This window comes from Notolepis coatsorum (genome assembly GCF_963971535.1).
Source record: "Notolepis coatsorum genome assembly, chromosome: 7".
In the NCBI taxonomy this organism is placed as follows: Eukaryota; Metazoa; Chordata; class Actinopteri; order Aulopiformes; family Paralepididae; genus Notolepis; species Notolepis coatsorum.
Window position 1 is genome coordinate 15025746 of NC_140171.1, and position 18299 is coordinate 15044044.

General features: G+C 44.9%; 1 protein-coding gene across 1 annotated transcript in view; it reads left to right on the forward strand.

Moving 5' to 3' along the window:
* The window catches only part of LOC311232636 (uncharacterized protein), a gene marked incomplete at both ends in the record, with an annotated part of 55175 nt that overhangs the window by 23697 nt on the left and 13179 nt on the right, over positions 1-18299 (forward strand). Inside the window, 3 exons of the mRNA XM_084319495.1 lie at positions 11632-11809; positions 17954-18063; positions 18162-18252. Coding sequence (XP_084175621.1) covers positions 11632-11809; positions 17954-18063; positions 18162-18252 — 379 coding nt within the window. The remainder of the gene's footprint in view (positions 1-11631; positions 11810-17953; positions 18064-18161; positions 18253-18299) is intronic.

Below are 18299 nucleotides of genomic sequence, written 5' to 3' on the forward strand. Positions count from 1 at the left end.
TTCTTTATTGAGACAGTAGGAAGGCTGAGAGGGAGACAGAGTAGGAGAGACACCGGAGAGAAGGTTCTTTAATGAGACAGTAGGAAGGCTGAGAGGAGACAGAGTAGGAGAGACACCGGAGAGAAGGTTCTTTAATGAGACGGTAGGAAGGCTGAGAGGGAGACAGAGTAGGGGAGACACAGGAGAGAAGGTTCTTTATTGAGACAGTAGGAAGGCTGAGAGGGAGACAGAGTAGGGGAGACGCATGAGAGAAGGTTCTTTATTGAGACGGTAGGAAGGCTGAGAGGAGACAGAGTAGGGGAGACACAGGAGAGAAGGTTCTTTATTGAGACGGTAGGAAGGCTGAGAGGGAGACAGAGTAGGGGAGACACAGGCGAGAAGGTTCTTTACTGAGATGATAGGAAGGCTGAGAGGGAGACAGAGTAGGGGAAGCACAGGAGAGAAGGTTCTTTATTGAGACAGTAGGAAGACTGAGAGGGAGACAGAGTAGGGGAGAAACAGGAGAGAAGGTTCTTTATTGAGACAGTAGGAAGGCTGAGAGGGAGACAGAGTAGGGGAGACACACAGGAGAAACAGTTCTTTATTGAGACAGTAGGAAGGCTGAGAGGGAGACAGAGTAGGGGAAACACAGGAGAGAAGGTTCTTTATTGAGACAGTAGGAAGACTGAGAGGGAGACAGAGTAGGGGAGACACAGGAGAGAAGGTTCTTTACTGAGACAGTAGGAAGGCTGAGAGGGAGACAGAGTAGGAGAGACACAGGAGAGAAGGTTCTTTATTGAGACGGTAGGAAGGCTGAGAGGGAGACAGAGTAGGAGAGACACAGGAGAGAAGGTTCTTTATTGAGACAGTAGGAAGGCTGAGAGGGAGACAGAGTAGGGGAGACACAGGAGAGAAGGTTCTTTATTGAGACAGTAGGAAGACTGAGAGGGAGACAGAGGGGAGAAACAGGAGAGAAGGTTCTTTATTGAGACAGTAGGAAGGCTGAGAGGGAGACAGAGTAGGGGAGACACACAGGAGAGAAGGTTCTTTATTGAGACAGTAGGAAGGCTGAGAGGGAGACAGAGTAGGGGAGACACAGGAGAGAAGGTTCTTTATTGAGACGGTAGGAAGGCTGAGAGGGAGACAGAGTAGGGGAGACACAGGAGAGAAGGTTCTTTATTGAGATGGTAGGAAGGCTGAGAGGGAGACAGAGTAGAGGAGACACAGGAGAGAAGGTTCTTTATTGAGACGGTAGGAAGACTTAGAGGGAGACAGAGTAGGGGAGACACGGGAGAGAAGGTTCTTTATTGAGACAGTAGGAAGGCTGAGAGGGAGACAGAGTAGGGGAGACACAGGAGAGAAGGTTCTTTATTGAGACAGTAGGAAGGCTGAGAGGGAGACAGAGTAGGGGAGACACAGGAGAGAAGGTTCTTTATTGAGATGATAGGACGGCTGAGAGGGAGACAGAGTAGGGGAAACACAGGAGAGAAGGTTCTTTATTGAGACAGTAGGAAGACTGAGAGGGAGACAGAGTAGGGGAGAAACAGGAGAGAAGGTTCTTTATTGAGACAGTAGGAAGGCTGAGAGGGAGACAGAGTAGGGGAGACACACAGGAGAAACAGTTCTTTATTGAGACAGTAGGAAGGCTGAGAGGGAGACAGAGTAGGGGAAACACAGGAGAGAAGGTTCTTTATTGAGACAGTAGGAAGACTGAGAGGGAGACAGAGTAGGGGAGACACAGGAGAGAAGGTTCTTTACTGAGACAGTAGGAAGGCTGAGAGGGAGACAGAGTAGGAGAGACACAGGAGAGAAGGTTCTTTATTGAGACGGTAGGAAGGCTGAGAGGGAGACAGAGTAGGAGAGACACAGGAGAGAAGGTTCTTTATTGAGACAGTAGGAAGGCTGAGAGGGAGACAGAGTAGGGGAGACACAGGAGAGAAGGTTCTTTATTGAGACAGTAGGAAGACTGAGAGGGAGACAGAGGGGAGAAACAGGAGAGAAGGTTCTTTATTGAGACAGTAGGAAGGCTGAGAGGGAGACAGAGTAGGGGAGACACACAGGAGAGAAGGTTCTTTATTGAGACAGTAGGAAGGCTGAGAGGGAGACAGAGTAGGGGAGACACAGGAGAGAAGGTTCTTTATTGAGACGGTAGGAAGGCTGAGAGGGAGACAGAGTAGGGGAGACACAGGAGAGAAGGTTCTTTATTGAGATGGTAGGAAGGCTGAGAGGGAGACAGAGTAGAGGAGACACAGGAGAGAAGGTTCTTTATTGAGACGGTAGGAAGACTTAGAGGGAGACAGAGTAGGGGAGACACGGGAGAGAAGGTTCTTTATTGAGACAGTAGGAAGGCTGAGAGGGAGACAGAGTAGGGGAGACACACAGGAGAAACGGTTCTTTATTGAGACAGTAGGAAGGCTGAGAGGGAGACAGAGTAGGGGAGACACAGGAGAGAAGGTTCTTTATTGAGACAGTAGGAAGGCTGAGAGGGAGACAGAGTAGGGGAGACACAGGAGAGAAGGTTCTTTATTGAGACAGTAGGAAGGCTGAGAGGGAGACAGAGTAGGAGAGACACCGGAGAGAAGGTTCTTTATTGAGACGGTAGGAAGGCTGAGAGGGAGACAGAGTAGGGGAGACACAGGAGAGAAGGTTCTTTATTGAGACAGTAGGAAGGCAGAGAGGGAGACAGAGTAGGGGAGACACAGGAGAGAAGGTTCTTTATTGAGACAGTAGGAAGGCAGAGAGGGAGACAGAGTAGGGGAGACACAGGAGAGAAGGTTCTTTATTGAGACAGTAGGAAGGCTGAGAGGGAGACAGAGTAGGGGAGACACAGGAGAGAAGGTTCTTTATTGAGACAGTAGGAAAGGCTGAGAGGGAGACAGAGTAGGAGAGACACAGGAGAGAAGGTTCTTCATTGAGACAGTAGGAAGGCTGAGAGGGAGACAGAGTAGGGGAGACACAGGAGAGAAGGTTCTTTATTGAGACAGTAGGAAGGCTGAGAGGGAGACAGAGTAGGGGAGACACAGGAGAAATGGTTCTTTATTGAGACAGTAGGAAGGCTGAGAGGGAGACAGAGTAGGGGAGACACAGGAGAAACTGTTCTTTATTGAGACAGTAGGAAGGCTGAGAGGGAGACAGAGTAGGGGAGACACAGGAGAGAAGGTTCTTTATTGAGACGGTAGGAAGGCTGAGAGGGAGACAGAGTAGGGGAGACACAGGAGAAACGGTTCTTTATTGAGACAGTAGGAAGACTGAGAGGGAGACAGAGTAGGGAGACACAGGAGAGAAGGTTCTTTATTGAGACAGTAGGAAGACTGAGAGGGAGACAGAGTAGGGGAGACGCAGGAGAGAGGGTTCTTTATTGAGACAGTAGGAAGGCTGAGAGGGAGACAGAGTAGGCCTAGGGGAGACACAGGAGAGAGGGTTCTTTATTGAGACAGAAGGAAGGCTGAGAGGGAGACAGAGTAGGAGAGACACCGGAGAGAAGGTTCTTTATTGAGACAGAAGGAAGGCTGAGAGGGAGACAGAGTAGGAGAGACACAGGAGAGAAGGTTCTTTATTGAGACAGTAGGAAGACTGAGAGGGAGACAGAGTAGGAAGGACGCAGGAGAGAAGGTTCTTTATTGAGACGGTAGGAAGACTGAGAGGGATACAGAGTAGGAGACACACAGGAGAGAAGCTTCTTTATTGAGACAGTAGGAAGGCTAAGAAGGTTCTTTATTGAGACAGTAGGAAGACTGAGAGGGAGACAGAGTAGGAGACACACAGGAGAGAAGCTTCTTTATTGAGACAGTAGGAAGGCTGAGAAGGTTCTTTATTGAGACAGTAGGAAGGCTGAGAGGGAGACAGAGTAGGGGAGACACAGGAGAGAAGGTTCTTTATTGAGATGGTAGGAAGGCTGAGAGGGAGACAGAGTAGGGGAGACACAGAAGAGAAGGTTCTTTACTGAGATGGTAGGAAGGCTGAGAGGGAGACAGAGTAGGGGAGACACAGGAGAGAAGGTTCTTTATTGAGATGGTAGGAAGGCTGAGAGGGAGACAGAATAGGGGAGACACAGAAGAGAAGGTTATTTACTGAGATGGTAGGAAGGCTGAGAGGGAGACTATGACAATGTTCTGGTGGGATTCAATCAAAGGCCAACAGGGGTATTTGTTTTCCCAGAGAGGGGGGGCAAGGGGTCTTAACCACAACACCATCTCTGTGCACATAATTGCATTTCCAGTCATTGCTTGTGGTCAAACGACCCAATTGACCCTATTCACACGGCGGCCATTTTGCTCTTACGTCATGCTCAGGTCAAGTTCCTTTCCACCCTGTTCCCACAAATGGCGTGATTTTGACCATCCTGAAATGCTAAAAAAGGTGGTTTTGACCATCTTGAAATCCTGAATTGCTACAGTAGTATGTCAGTAATATGCCAAACGTTTCAGTCATGATGTAAAATCCATGACGTTAACCTATGGTGCCAATAGATTCTGCGACAGTCTCTCAGCATAATATTCACTGAACCACATCACACACTGGGCAACGCTGGCCATCTGAATCCCGTACGGCGCTCTGGCTTCAGGGTTGTTTTTGAGCCCTTTAATTTCCACACTCCCTTCGGACAAATGATTAAAACATGCCTGCTCATGTGACGTTCAACCCCTGAGGACTTACATCACTGAGATCATGCCTGTTGAATCATGGAAAACACGGCCCCAGATGAACGGGATAATTACACCAAATCAATCATGGAAAAACAACAGCGCACAGCCCCCGCTCGTTAACAGACGTTACGTAATAAAACGTTTTGTGCCTCGCTCAGAAGGTACAGCACCTTTAATGGCCTTCTGCACTTTACACTTTATATATATATATATTTATTTAAATTATTAATCCTCCACTGCACTGTTTTTGTCCTGTGTCTGTTGTTGTTGTTGTGAAAATAATTATGAAAAAATAAAGGAATCTGAATCTGAATCTGAATCTCACTCAGAAGGTAAAGTACCAGGGGGCGGCTAAGTGGTGCAGTGGGCAAGGCGCTCACCACCAATGCAGGAGACGCTGGGTTCGAGCCCAGCTCTCCGCATTGCTATCAGCTTGGCTGGTCGTTCATACTAATACAATTGGCAGTATTAGGGGATGGGAAGCTGATGGGTGGGGATCGGACATTGTGGACAGCGACTCCTACAGGTCGGTTGGTGTCGCCTGCGCAGCAGAATCAGGAAGCGACGGGGGCGGCGTGCCCTCCAAAAACGCAGACCCCCGACGCTGAGAGATCGCGCTGTGCAGGTGAAAAGATGCGACTGCTGCTTCCTCGAGTACCGGAGGGGACACGTGATGCAAGGCTTAGTCCACATTGCAGCCGGCTTGTGGGAGGCATGGCCTAACAGCGTTCGAGACAGGGGAGGGTAGAATTGGACGATACGAAATTGGGATGGGAGAAAAATAGAAAATGGGAGAAAAAGTAGATAAAAAAAAAGAAGGTAAAGTACCTTTCATGGCCTCGCTCAGAAGGTAAAGTACCTTTCATGGCCTCGCTCAGAAGGTAAAGTGCCTTTCATGGCCTCGCTCAGAAGGTAAAGTGCTTTTCCTGGCCTTGCTCAGAAGATTAAGTACCTTTCATGGCCTCACTCAGAAGGTAAAGTACCTTTCATGGCCTCGCTCAGAAGGTAAAGTGCTTTTCATGGCCTCACTCAGAAGGTAAAGTACCTTTCATGGCCTCGCTCAGAAGGTAAAGTACAATTCATGGCCTCATTCAGAAGGTAAAGTACTTTTCATGGCCTCACTCAGAAGGTAAAGTACCTTTCATGGCAACCGACGGTTGACTTTGAAAGGAATTCGCCTTAAAAAGCCTCGGATTCCTGTCCGATAACGACTGGAGTTGAGCTAGCCGGCGTGGTGGGATTGAAACTATAACGACGTGATTCTTGACATTCCCGCAGCGTTGGGCAACACGCTAAAAGTGCCCGTGTTGACAAAGCAGCCCACTGTGCTCACGAGGGCCGACGTCAGCCTGAGAACACCGGGAGGGACTCATGAACACGCTTCCCTCAGAAGACGTTGAGGAAGAAATGTTTGGGGTAGTTTATATGATAAAGCTTCCTCTAATTCCTTCGCCAGATGTGTGCATACTTTTCACTACTCATAAACGGGGTATGGCCAGGGGCGGATCTTCCTACAGGCGACATAGGTGGTTGCCTAGAGCACCACCTAGAGGGGGGCGCCAAAAACTGCTGAACAGTTTTTGCGCCCCCCTCTATATCTGCAACCAATATTTTGACATAAAGAAAAAATCTAACATAAGGGAAAATGTGCCAAAAATCTAAAACGGTCGGTCGGTCTTTAAGATGTTGGGGGGGGGGGGGGGGGGTGCCACCTTGGCTTTAGGTGTTCACAGTCAGAACATGCTAGAGCGCTGCGCATTGATGGGTATCGGTCAAGTCTTTATCAAAGATAAAGGAAAGAAAGACTAAAGTTAGAGAACTATGAAGAGGCATAAGCCATCCGGGGCGCAGTATAAAAAGAGAAGAAAAGAAGAAGAGAAATTTTCGTTGTGTCATGAAATAGAAATGTTAGTAATAATAACAACGTTAGTCTTGGTGTAGCGAGCTAGCCAGTGTGGTGGAATGCAAATTCTTTGGGGGGGGGGGGGGGGGGGGGTGAAGCATGCCTAGGGCGCCAAATGTGCTAGGTCCGGCCCTGGGTATGGCGTAGCGGCCTGGGGGATGTGGATGTAGCTTTGAACAGAGAGGATCACTTCCCAGGAAATCCAGACTTCTTGCGGGGTCATGTGAGTCACGCACATAGAGTGTGGAGGCCGGTCCAGCTGCGATTCTGAGATGAGGAAGGTGGAGTTCTGTTTCCCCACGCGCTCCGCTCTAGTGCTTCTCTTCTGTCGGCTTTTAAAACCGGGGTTTCACGTTAATACAGGGCCTCGAAAAGAAAAACAAACTATAGGAAGAGTTGGCTTTTGACGTAAATCTGCTAGGACGTCTCAGATTATATAATAACAATAATAATAATGCAGGACTTTTTTTGAAGTCTTTATTTGGCATGCAGGACACACATGCAATGGGTGGCATACCCACACATGCATTTATTTTGGGTCGCCGATGCGCTTGAGTCTCTGCGCTTGACCCATCCCGTCGTCCTTCCCCACAAGGGCAGCCGGGAGCAGATAGGGGCGTCGGCGAGGTACCGTGCCCCAGGGACCAATCCAAGTGCTCCTGCCCGTCTTCGTCAAGGACGCTGTTTGTGCATGTTTTTCCATTGGGTTTCTCTTATCGAGGGGGAACCCTTGCGAGCACGGGGAAAAACATGCAAACTCCACACAGAGGGCCCTGGGAGATACCCCACCTGGGTATCTGGCAACGTGGAAACCTGGTCCCCAAGCGGGAATCGAGCCCTGGACCTTCTTGCTGTGAGGCGACAGTGTTAACCACTACACCACGGTGGCGCCTTATTATTCTATTAGATTATATTCACATTTGTGACCAGCCATGATCCCCCAGACCGGCAGGAAAAATCTGGGCTGGTGAAGTGAATTAATAACTCTTAACACCAACCGCTGAAGTGCCCTTGAGCAAGGCACTTAACCCCCAACTGCTCCAGTGGAGTTGCTCAGTGGCCAATGGTGTCAGACTGTTGTTGTACTGGGCAGCTCCCAGGTGTGAATGGAACTGTGTGAATGTGAAGCAGGGCGTAGCTTAAAAAAGAGCATCCGTGCTCAGCGAACCTACCCTGGGTAAAATAAAGGTTAAAAACCAAAAGAATTGGGTCTTGTTAACTCATTGACCGCCACGCTCTTTTCCCATCTTTACTCAATGGCGCCAGCGTTAGTGACCATTTTAGTGACGTTTGCGGACCCATCGTATATTCTATATTATAGCTATGAAGACAAAACCTTATCATCCATAAGTGTGATTGTTTTGTCTTCTTCTTCATAATCTCCAATAGTTCGCTCGCCAATGCATTGCAGTTCGCAGGGTAGTGGCTACTAGTACTATTGTGCCTCGGAGTGCTCTGGCCCGACTATACCACGGAGAAGAATAGGTTACCTCCGAGTCCTCGGCCGGTTTGACTATAATATTTTTATGATTGACCAGAAGTGTTGAGTCCAATGTAGTCTGGTGAAAACGCACGTTATCATCCATAAGTGTGATCGCTTTGTCTTCTTCTTCATAATCTCTAATAGTTTGCGATCGCCATTGCTCTGGAGTGCTCTCAACTCTGGCAGCGACTAATCTGGCCATCAGTGAGTGAGCAACCCCCCCCCCCCCCCCCCCCCCCCACAGTAAACTAGTAAAAATGAGGCAGTGACTAATGGGGATCTGAAATAAAGAAATAAATAGCCCAGTTCAATAGGTAGGCGATACTGCCACATATTGGGATTCGATCGTCATTTCAATTCTAAGTTAATCAGAGGCCACAGGAAGACTCACAAAGGTCTGTGTGAGTGTTTAGAATCATAATAATCAAAAAAATTAAAAACAAAAAAATGTAGATATCTCGTTTTTGGCGCTCAATGAGTTAAACACAAAACAACAACATTATGTTAGCTTTCTATGAGAGACCTCCTCTAGAAACAGAACATACATTAAACAACAACATTATGTTAGCTTTCTATGAGCTCAAATAGAAAAATAACTGTATAACATCACAGAGATCTAAAATATATGTAGACCTACAACAAACACGTCAACAAACAATGTCATCATTTAAGAAGAAAAGACACCTCATTGTCTGCTCCATCTTAATCGTCTGAACTGAAAACACTGTTGTGTTGTCGTTCCTTATTTCTGCCAAACACCTCCCGGCCGTATGAATACTCCCCCATTTTATCTTTCCTTTCGAAAACAAAAACCCTTCCTGAAACCATGACCTCATCGCTTCAGCGTGAGGGTGACATCATGTTCAGGGGACCGTGCCAGCAGTCTGTCACTCTCGAACACAAAAGGCTGCTCTCTCACCACGGTTGCGTGCCCTTAATCTAATTCGGCGTATCAAACGAGCGCACATCCCCACGTTTCATGTGTCACGCCCCATCCCCCCCCAGATGTTTCGATAGAGACGTGTTTAGACGTGTCGGTGTTGGAACACACTCGTTCTTCAGTCACCCGGCGGCCCCGTTTGTCTGTCTGTCTGTCTGTCTGTCTGTCTGTCTGTCTGTCTGTCTGTCTGTCTGTCTGTCTGTCTGTCTGTCTGTCCGTCCGTCCGTCTGTCTGTCTGTCTGTCTGTCTGTCTGTCTGTCTGTCTGTCTGTCTGTCTGTCTGTCTGTGTGTCTGTCTGTCTGTCTGTCTGTGTGTCTGTCTGTCTGTCTGTCTGTCTGTCTGTCTGTCTGTCTGTCTGTCTGTCTGTCTGTCTGTCTGTCTGTCTGTCTGTCTGTCTGTCTGTCTGTCGGTCTGCCTGTCTGTCTGTCTGTCTGTCTGTCTCCGCGTCAGGTCGTCTCTTCTCCTTCCATTTGTTTTCACGGGACAGAATGGAGAGAGGTCCTGTAGACAGGTGTGATCACAGAACAGACGTGGCACACGCGGCCTGCTCGATGTACAGGTGCTCGATGGACAGATAATAATAATAATAATAATAATAATAATAATAATAATAATAATAATAATAATAATAATAATAATAATAATAATAATAATAATAATAATAATAATAATAATAATAATAATAATAATAATAATAACTGCTCGATGGACAGATGCTACTTGTGGAGGGCTTTCTTGTGTGCGAGATAAGCTGCCGTGGAAGATGTGAAACATGCCATGCTGTATCTCTCACCGGGAGCATGTCTATGTTCCCCGGGTCCTATGTTCCCTGATTGATTGATTGATTGATTGATTGATTGATTGATTGATTGATTGATTGATTGATTGAAAATTTTAGACCACCAGCCCTGATTCCAAACTCTAACCTTAACCAACTTCGAAAGAGGGCCTAAGCTTAACCAGTTCGAAACAAGGCGGACATTAATAATTAATAAAATAATAAAAATGTATAACATTTTCAATCAATTAATCAATCAATCAGGGAACATAGGACCCGGGTAACATAGGGATGATCCCCTCTCACCTATACATGCCGTTCTGTCAGATGTGTAAAACATGCCATGCTGTATCTCTCACCTACATGCCGTTCTGTCAGATGTGGCACTGACTTTGGATGCAGTCGTTTTTCTAACCATTAAATATTGTTGTGGAATATTCAAATGAGCCATGACAGTAAGCTGTAGGAATTCAGATCAAGTAAATTTGTATAAAAATATATAGAACATAGTTTATTTCTGCGGCCATAGTCATAGAAAATGTGATCAGTTTATAGTTAGAGTTTCTTTAATAGTTGTCATAGTAAAATACAGAATACTTTTCCATGAAATGCTTTTTTTCCTGTATGAGCTCCTGAGAGTGTGCTAGATAAAATAGATAAAAAGTATAAAATAGAAAAAGTCAAGAGTACGATTATAATCAGAGACAACATGTGTACACACAAAGCGTCTGACCAGAAAGTGACAAAGAGCTCTTGGTCAGACACACGTTAAATACATAATCGAAATGACGTACATGAGATACCAGATATGACAGAAAAGGTGTCATAAAAACAAAATATGCCCTAGTGAGACAATGAATAACAAAGACGGCACTAGGGCTTATGTTATGTCTTCACACTAGAACAAGAGTAAAGGCCAAATGCCATATCTCCTAACCTTGGTCGTTGTTAAAGAGACACTGTGTTAAGACTGTCGCCTATTATGTCCTGTCATTATTATTATTATTGTTGTATGGTTGTTGTTGTTGTGTTATGTCAAAAAAAAGAAACTGAATAAAAATTTGATAAAAAAAGAAAAAAAAAAAAAAAAAGACTGTCGCCTAGTGTCTTAAACTGTATACTAGTTGATCATATGAACTAGTCAAGCTGTACAGAGATTTAACACAGATGGACATAGATAACATTTCCCTCACAACATGAGGGGACATGTAATGGAAAATTGTATTTAGCCAGGGTTTAAAGGAACACAGCGGCATTATGGGGAATGCACTTTATTGTCAGTAGACGAGTAGTAGAATGCTATCCGGCTGTAAGATAGCCTAGCTTAGCACACATGAATGGAAGCGGATACAGACCACTAGCCTAGCTGTTGGCCAAAAACACCTCTCCCGGAGTTTTAAGCTAGGCTAGCCGGTCCATATCCACTTCTATTAATTTGTGCTAAGCTAGGTGCTCGACTGAAGATAAGATAAGATATTCCTTTATTGATCCCCTTATCATAGCAGCATGGGGGAGGGGGAAGGGAAGGTACAGGTAGGGAATGATAATAGTATAAGACATAAATATAGGCAATAAAACTATAGTAAAGGTAAACCAGCAGTGTAAACAATGGCATTAACTCTGAATATAATAATATCAGGTCAAGATCAAAGGTGCAGATGAGGGTCTGTATGCCATATATATCAGTTATGTTATGCGTTACAATAAATATGGTCAATGGTGCTAAGCTAGGCTAGATTGCAGCCGGATAGCTTTCTACTGTACACACAGAGATAATGTTGGCATGTTGCATGACAGGGTTAACGTCGGCAGAGGTGGCTGCGCAACCCATTTCCTGTTGTTGTGCTTGAGAAGAGTCCCATTCATTCTCTATTCCCCCCATTGTATCCTTCTCCACGACAGGAGTGACAGGCTAGGCCTCCAATCGCTTCCCATGTCACATCCCGCCTGTGACAGCCCTGGTAACCATGACGACTTAACTCCTCCTACCAGAGAGCTACAGGACAGTGCCAGCCACCAGACCGGCAGACCCGTCGGAGAGGACATCAAAGAGGGACAGACTTACCTAAAAGAACCTGAGGTCAGCAGCTCCACGCAGTAATAATAATAATAATAATAATTACTTTATTTGTATAGCACTTTTCATACAGAAGTTGCAGTTATATTTCATTAGCTACGCTTTTCTGCTTCGCCTATGGGATACACTCAGCGCCTAATGCACGTCAACTGAAAACTTTTCACATGCACCTTCCATCTGTCCGACCACGCCCACCTCCGGCCAGCTTATAGCCCAGGTGTGGCGGTCAACTCCCCCTTCCTCATTGTTTTAACGAAATGTTTGTGCTCACAGGCCTTCGGCAGTTGGAACAGAAGTTAGTTAGTTAGTTAGTTAGGTAAGGTCTGATGGTCGTGAAGGGGACCTCAGGGGGTGCATTTGTCGGGGCTACGCGCCCTGCTTCGCCCGTTGTCCCATAGGCGAAGCAGAAAAGCGTAGCTAATGAAATATAACGAAGGTTATCCGATGACCCTAGTTATATGATTAGCGTAGCTTTTCTGCTTTACACGCAGCCCTGAGGACCCTTGGCTGTGTTTTGTTGAAATTCAGACTCGGAAGGGGGAGTTGATCACCACACCTGGGCTATAAGCTGGCCGGAGGTGGGCGTGGTCGGACAGATGGAAGGTGCATGTGAAACGTTTTCAGTTGACGCGCATTAGGCGCTGAGTGTATCCCATAGGCGAAGCAGAAAAGCTACGCTAATCATATAACTAGGGTTATCGGATAACCTTCGTTCAAAGTGCTTCACAACAGTGAAAAATACAGGCATAAGCGAGCATAAAAAAGATGGAGAGGTAGCAAGGTAAGGTAAATCAGTGTTTCACATTAGGATCTAGCATCCCATAGGCCTCTCTGTTTACAGTTTAATTCAGTAATACAAATAATAAAAATAGAATAGACAGAGTAAAAAAAAGTGCGGTTTGATTCAGTTTAAAAATAGGCTAAAAGTAATCAAATAGAACGGACATACAACAGGGTATTTAACATACAACAGAGCAGTGATATAATAGTTAAATAAAAATATAACAGAGCAGTGCTTTACAAAGTACAGTTCTAAATGACCTTATAGAACAACAGAGCAGTGAGTCGCTCACAACTTAACAACAGAGCAGTGCGTCGCTCTCAACTTAACAACAGAGCAGTGCGTCGCTCTCAACTTTGAGTTCCTTTACAAAGTTCAGTTTTGAATTACAACAGAGCAGCGCGCAGTTCCTTTACTTAAGTAAGAGTAGAAATACTCAGGTCAGCAGCTCCACGCAGTGCGAAGTTCCTTTACTTAAGTAAGAGTAGAAATACTCTGATAGTACTCTGGTAAATGTAAAAGTCCTCCATTCAAAAAGTTAAAGTATTTTATGTTGAATTTACTTAAATATCAAAAGTACACATTCTACATGATGTTTGTGTATTCCAGTGCTTGGGGGCATTCAAGCCTCGAACCATCGACCTCTTAAGATTATATTAGATTGGTATGTGTTCCGGTTATGCTGCTTTGATTACGTCCTCTTGAAGTTGACAGGCTTCAAATCTGAAAGTACATAATCTTACATACATTTGTTGCCATGTTTTCTATGCAAAATATTTTTCTTCAAAGTAACCAGAAAAATATTATCTGTAATATATAATCTGGTTCAGATAAATGTAGTGGAGTAAAAAGTACAATATTTCCTGTGAAATGTAGTGGAGTAAAAGTATAAAGTTCCCTCAAATGAAAAGCACAAAATTTTACGTAAGTGCAGTACTTGAAGGAAATACTACATTTGCTTTTGAGAGAAAGGTAAGCAAAGTTTGAGAAAGGTTTCATCTTTCGAATTCAGTTCCAGTCCCAAATATAAACAAAGCAATATTTCAGTTTTGGAGAAAATGTATCTTTACTTATACCTTTTTATCAGACTCCCTCACTGGCTTTCATTTTGAAAACCAGTTTTGCTATGACATAATTTGATTTAATTTGATTTATTTGACATTCAGTTTAAAAAAAAACACACATCTCAAGCAAAACAAAAGGATAGGCACAATAAAGTCATGGACTTATTTCCATTGTGGTCCTTGGTCTCAGACATAAAGACAATACAACAAATAGCATCGGTACAAATTATTCACAAGAACATCAATCAATCAATCAATCAAATGTATTTATATAATACGTTTAAACATGACGCTTGTCAACCAAAGTGCTTCACATAGCTAAGCTAAGAACAAAGAAAAGTATAAAATAAACAGAAAAAGATATAGGTGGGTTTTGAGTTTTGATTTAAAAGACTCGATGGAGGGGGCAGATTTAATGGACATGAGGATGCTGTTCCAGAGGTCAGGGGCTGCGACCGCAAAAGCACGTCGTCCCCCTAGACTTGAAGTTAGACCTACGGGTGGTTAGGAGACCCTTATCAGCCGATCTGAGGGCCCTGGCGTTGGTATAGGGGGTGAGGAGGTCTGCTAGGTAAGCAGGGGCCTTACCATTTAGGGCTTCGTAAACCAATAAAAATACCTTGAAGTCTATTCTAAAGCGCACCGGGAGCCAGTGGAGGGAGGCAAGTACAGGGGTGATGTGAGCTCTCTTCCGGGTACCTGTGAGCAGTCTAGCGGCAGCGTTGTAGACGGGCTATGGTGGATTTATTTAGCCCCAGGTACAGGGAGTTACAGTAGTCTAAGCGTGAGGATATGAAAGCGTGAATTACTCTTTCCAGGTCTGAGGGGGAAAGAATGGCCTTGATCCTGGCTATGGACCGGAGCTGGAAAAAGCACCCCTTCACCAGCGAGTTTACCTGCCTATTGAAGGAAAACTCTGGGTCAAAGAGCACATGTTCTTAACATTTTCAAAGAGCCAGGTGTTGACCCTTTTCTTAAAAAAAGGTGCTGGCTGCTTCTACTTAACGGCAAAGGCAACATATTCCAGTTTGTCGCTCCACCGGTCCAAACCTAAATGAACATTTAGGATTTTGTTGGTTTTGAACCTAGGCGAGCACAGATCAGCAATACTGGCTCTTGTGTGGTGAGAGAATGAGTGTCACCACTCAAGTAATCACTGAGTTACTCAGGGGCCCTGTTGTAATAGATGTTATGGACCATACTGAGCTGCAGTTGTACCGACCGACCCAGCTTCCAGAGGGAGCCAGCCCAACTGCTGGAAGTGCTGTTTACCAACATGGTCTCTTGCGGCTAGCCCCAACGCTACCCTGACTAGCTTATTCTGAGAGACCTGTAAATTGATCTTTTAGACCTTTGGTCAGGCCACCATACCATGAACAGATGGCAGAATCAAAGCAACATGAAACTAGAGAGTTGGCTAACAGACGGAGACTAGCTGCTTCCAGAAACGCAACGCATAATACACAGAGCCGAGTGAACTCTTCATCAACATGTGATGTCGGGGGGGCGGGGGAAGGGGACAGTGACTCAGGAGGTAGAGCTGTCGTCGTAAAGCCCTTCGGATGAAAGAACTATATAAATGCAGTCCATTTACCCTCTCAGAGTTTTATTCACGGTTCCAATTCAGATATTGTATAAAAACTGTTAAAAGTATAAAAGTGTATAAAAGCAATAGAGCATCCAAGGTCATATGTTGGACATAAAATGCAGTCAAAATAGACATAAAATGAACATAAAATAGACTGAATAAAAGTAGTGCAGAGAATAAGAAAAATGGTACAAATGCAGTTAATAAAAACAAGCTCTCTAATGTTCAGTAATCACAGTGTGGATGTAATGGGTGTAAAGTGGCAGAGGTGTATTAAAAGGCAACGGCTAATATTTAGTGAGCTAGCTTCCCTAATGTCCATAGGCAAGGTGTTCCATAGCTCTGGTGTGTAATTAGTAAAGGCTGCATCCACGATTTTATTTTGTCTGTTGCTGGGTACCTTCAATAGACCATCAGTATTTGTTTATTTGTTTATCATGGATCCCCATTACACCCATGGGTGATAGACTATTCTTCCTGGGGTCCTAACACACAACCTACAACATTACAGTACATTACATTACAGTAACAAAAAAAACAATAAAGACATAAGAAACACCTTAGCCTAAGCACATTCTCAACATCTTCAAAATCTCACAAAAAGAAACACACAAAAAGGCTCCAACCACAAATACAATACTAACTAAACTAACAATACTAACTAAATAAATCAGTAACTCAACTGTATTTCACCATTCATAACAGATGTAGATAATAATAAACAACATCAAGGCAGATGCCATACTGCTGTGTTTACTGTAAACACACTCCCTCTGGTGTTCTGTTCGATCGATGTGTCTGCAGGCCTGCTTCTATAATCAGGAGAGTTGGAGATTTGATTGATTGATTGAATGACGTTTATTTCAAAATTATGCAACATAACAAACAAACATCAAGTACAGATATAGCCTTAAGCCATTCAAATAATAAATGTATATGAAAAAAACAACAAAGAAAAACAACAAAGAACAAACTAAAAAGTCAAACTCAATTTATTATACTTTTCTTTTGTCATTTACATATTTGAAAAGGAGTGGGAAGAAGCATACACTTATTTAATCCCACCCCTATTTACTCATCAGAACATACTATATTATATTGACTAATTCATACATTACTAGACTTATATTGAAAAAATTAAACACAAATGAATGAGAGAAGAGACATCAGAAGTAGGCCACAGATCCTAGGACAGCTAATATTGTGTGTGTGACTTTAGTCTGGCTTCTCCTCTTCATCTGACCTCAGTCTACCTGCTCAACTCACAGACAAAAGGTCTGGTTATAAATACACATGGTTTTAGTTCCATGGTTCAGCAGATTTCTGAACGTGATCTGAAAACCATGTCTGTCTGTGTGTGTGTGTGTGTGTGTGTGTGTCTGTGTGTGTGTGTGTGTGTGTGTGTGTGTGTGTGTGTGTGTGTGTGTGTGTGTGTGTGTGTGTGTGTGTGTGTGTGTGTGTGTGTGTGTGTGTGTGTGTGTGTGTGTGTGTGTGTGTATGTGCGTGCGTGCGTGCGTGCGTGCGTGCGTGCGTGCGTGCGTGCGTGCGTGCGTGCGTGCGTGTCTCTGTCTCTGTCTCTGTCTCTGTGTCTGTCTGTCTGTCTGTCTGTGTGTGAGTACCAAAATAAGGCATTTATTACATGTATTAGCTGAGCGGCCTCGGGCGAGGAGATAAGATACGGGGGTCTGAGGCTGATAGGGGGGCCGGCTGAGTCCAGGGGGAGAGCAGGGGGAGAGGGGGAGAGCAGGCTGAGTCCAGGGGGGAGAGAGAGGGAGAGATGGAGATGATGAGTGGGTGGAACACCAGGGTAGATCTATTGTTGACCTGATGACAGGACGGGTGGGCAGCTGAGCAGCTGAGCAGGTGAGTTGAGTGAGCTGTACTCCGGAGGGGACTGGGAGACGCCCAAATATGGTAACGGGAAGCTGCTGAAATGAGAGAGCGAGAGAGAGAGAGAGAGAGAGAGAGAGAGAGAGAGAGAGAGAGAGAGAGAGAGAGAGAGAGAGAGAGAGAGAGAGAGAGAGAGAAAAAAAAAGAAAAGAAAAGCACTGAAAATTCAGATCCCTTCTGCTGCTCCTCTGCCACTTAAGAACTAGCGCTCAGGTGTTATATTTCAGGGGCTGGTGGCTGGCTCCCAAAGTGAACAAATGGAGGGTACTTAACTTAAGTGCTCCCCCGGGGAGGGCTACTGCCCTCAGACCCCCAAGATACTTTTTATATGGGCAGTCTGACTTGGGGTACTGCCCATATATTAGTGGTGCAATGCAAGTAAACAGTGAAAAAAGCTAAGGAATCGGATGGAGCTGGGGCGTTTGGGACTAATACAAATTTAAGATGAAAAAGTCTCCCCAGTGGGAGGCAGTGGAAGTGTGAAATCTGGCCCGGTCCAGAACAATGGGAGTCACAAAATCAGTTTGGCCCGTGGAGTGGTGGAGGAGCAGCAGAGGTTTGATTTTTCACTGCTGGATCTGTACTACTACTACTACTACTACTACTACTACTACTACTACTACTACTACTACTACTACTACTACTACTACTACTACTACTACTACTACTACTACTACTACTACTACTACTACTACTACTACTACTACTACTACTACTACTACTACTACTACTACTACTACTACTACTACTACTACTACTACTACTACTACTACTACTACTACTATATGAAATGCTCAAAAATCTTTGCTATTTTTCCCACTCAGACCTTAAAAACAGATGGTGAAACAGACGGAACTCCTCTCACAAGCTACACGAGGATCCTGATCGACATTGGCGGCAATGCGGTCGCTGTCGCCGGAGAGGGCAGAGAGAGGTATAGTGCGTTCTCGCTTGTTCAGAGATGAGATTTTATTTTTAGATGTGAAATACTGGCAACAAGACTAATCGTACCATGTGTGATTGTTTTGACAGAGGGGAGCAGGCGACTTGTTTGGATACCCGCTCTGAAGAGGACCCGCCTGAGCTCGGGGTCGTGTTGCAGGAGCCTACGTCTACCGCTAAGGTCATTCTGCTTTCACACTTCGCATGATGCAATCGGAGAATTTACAG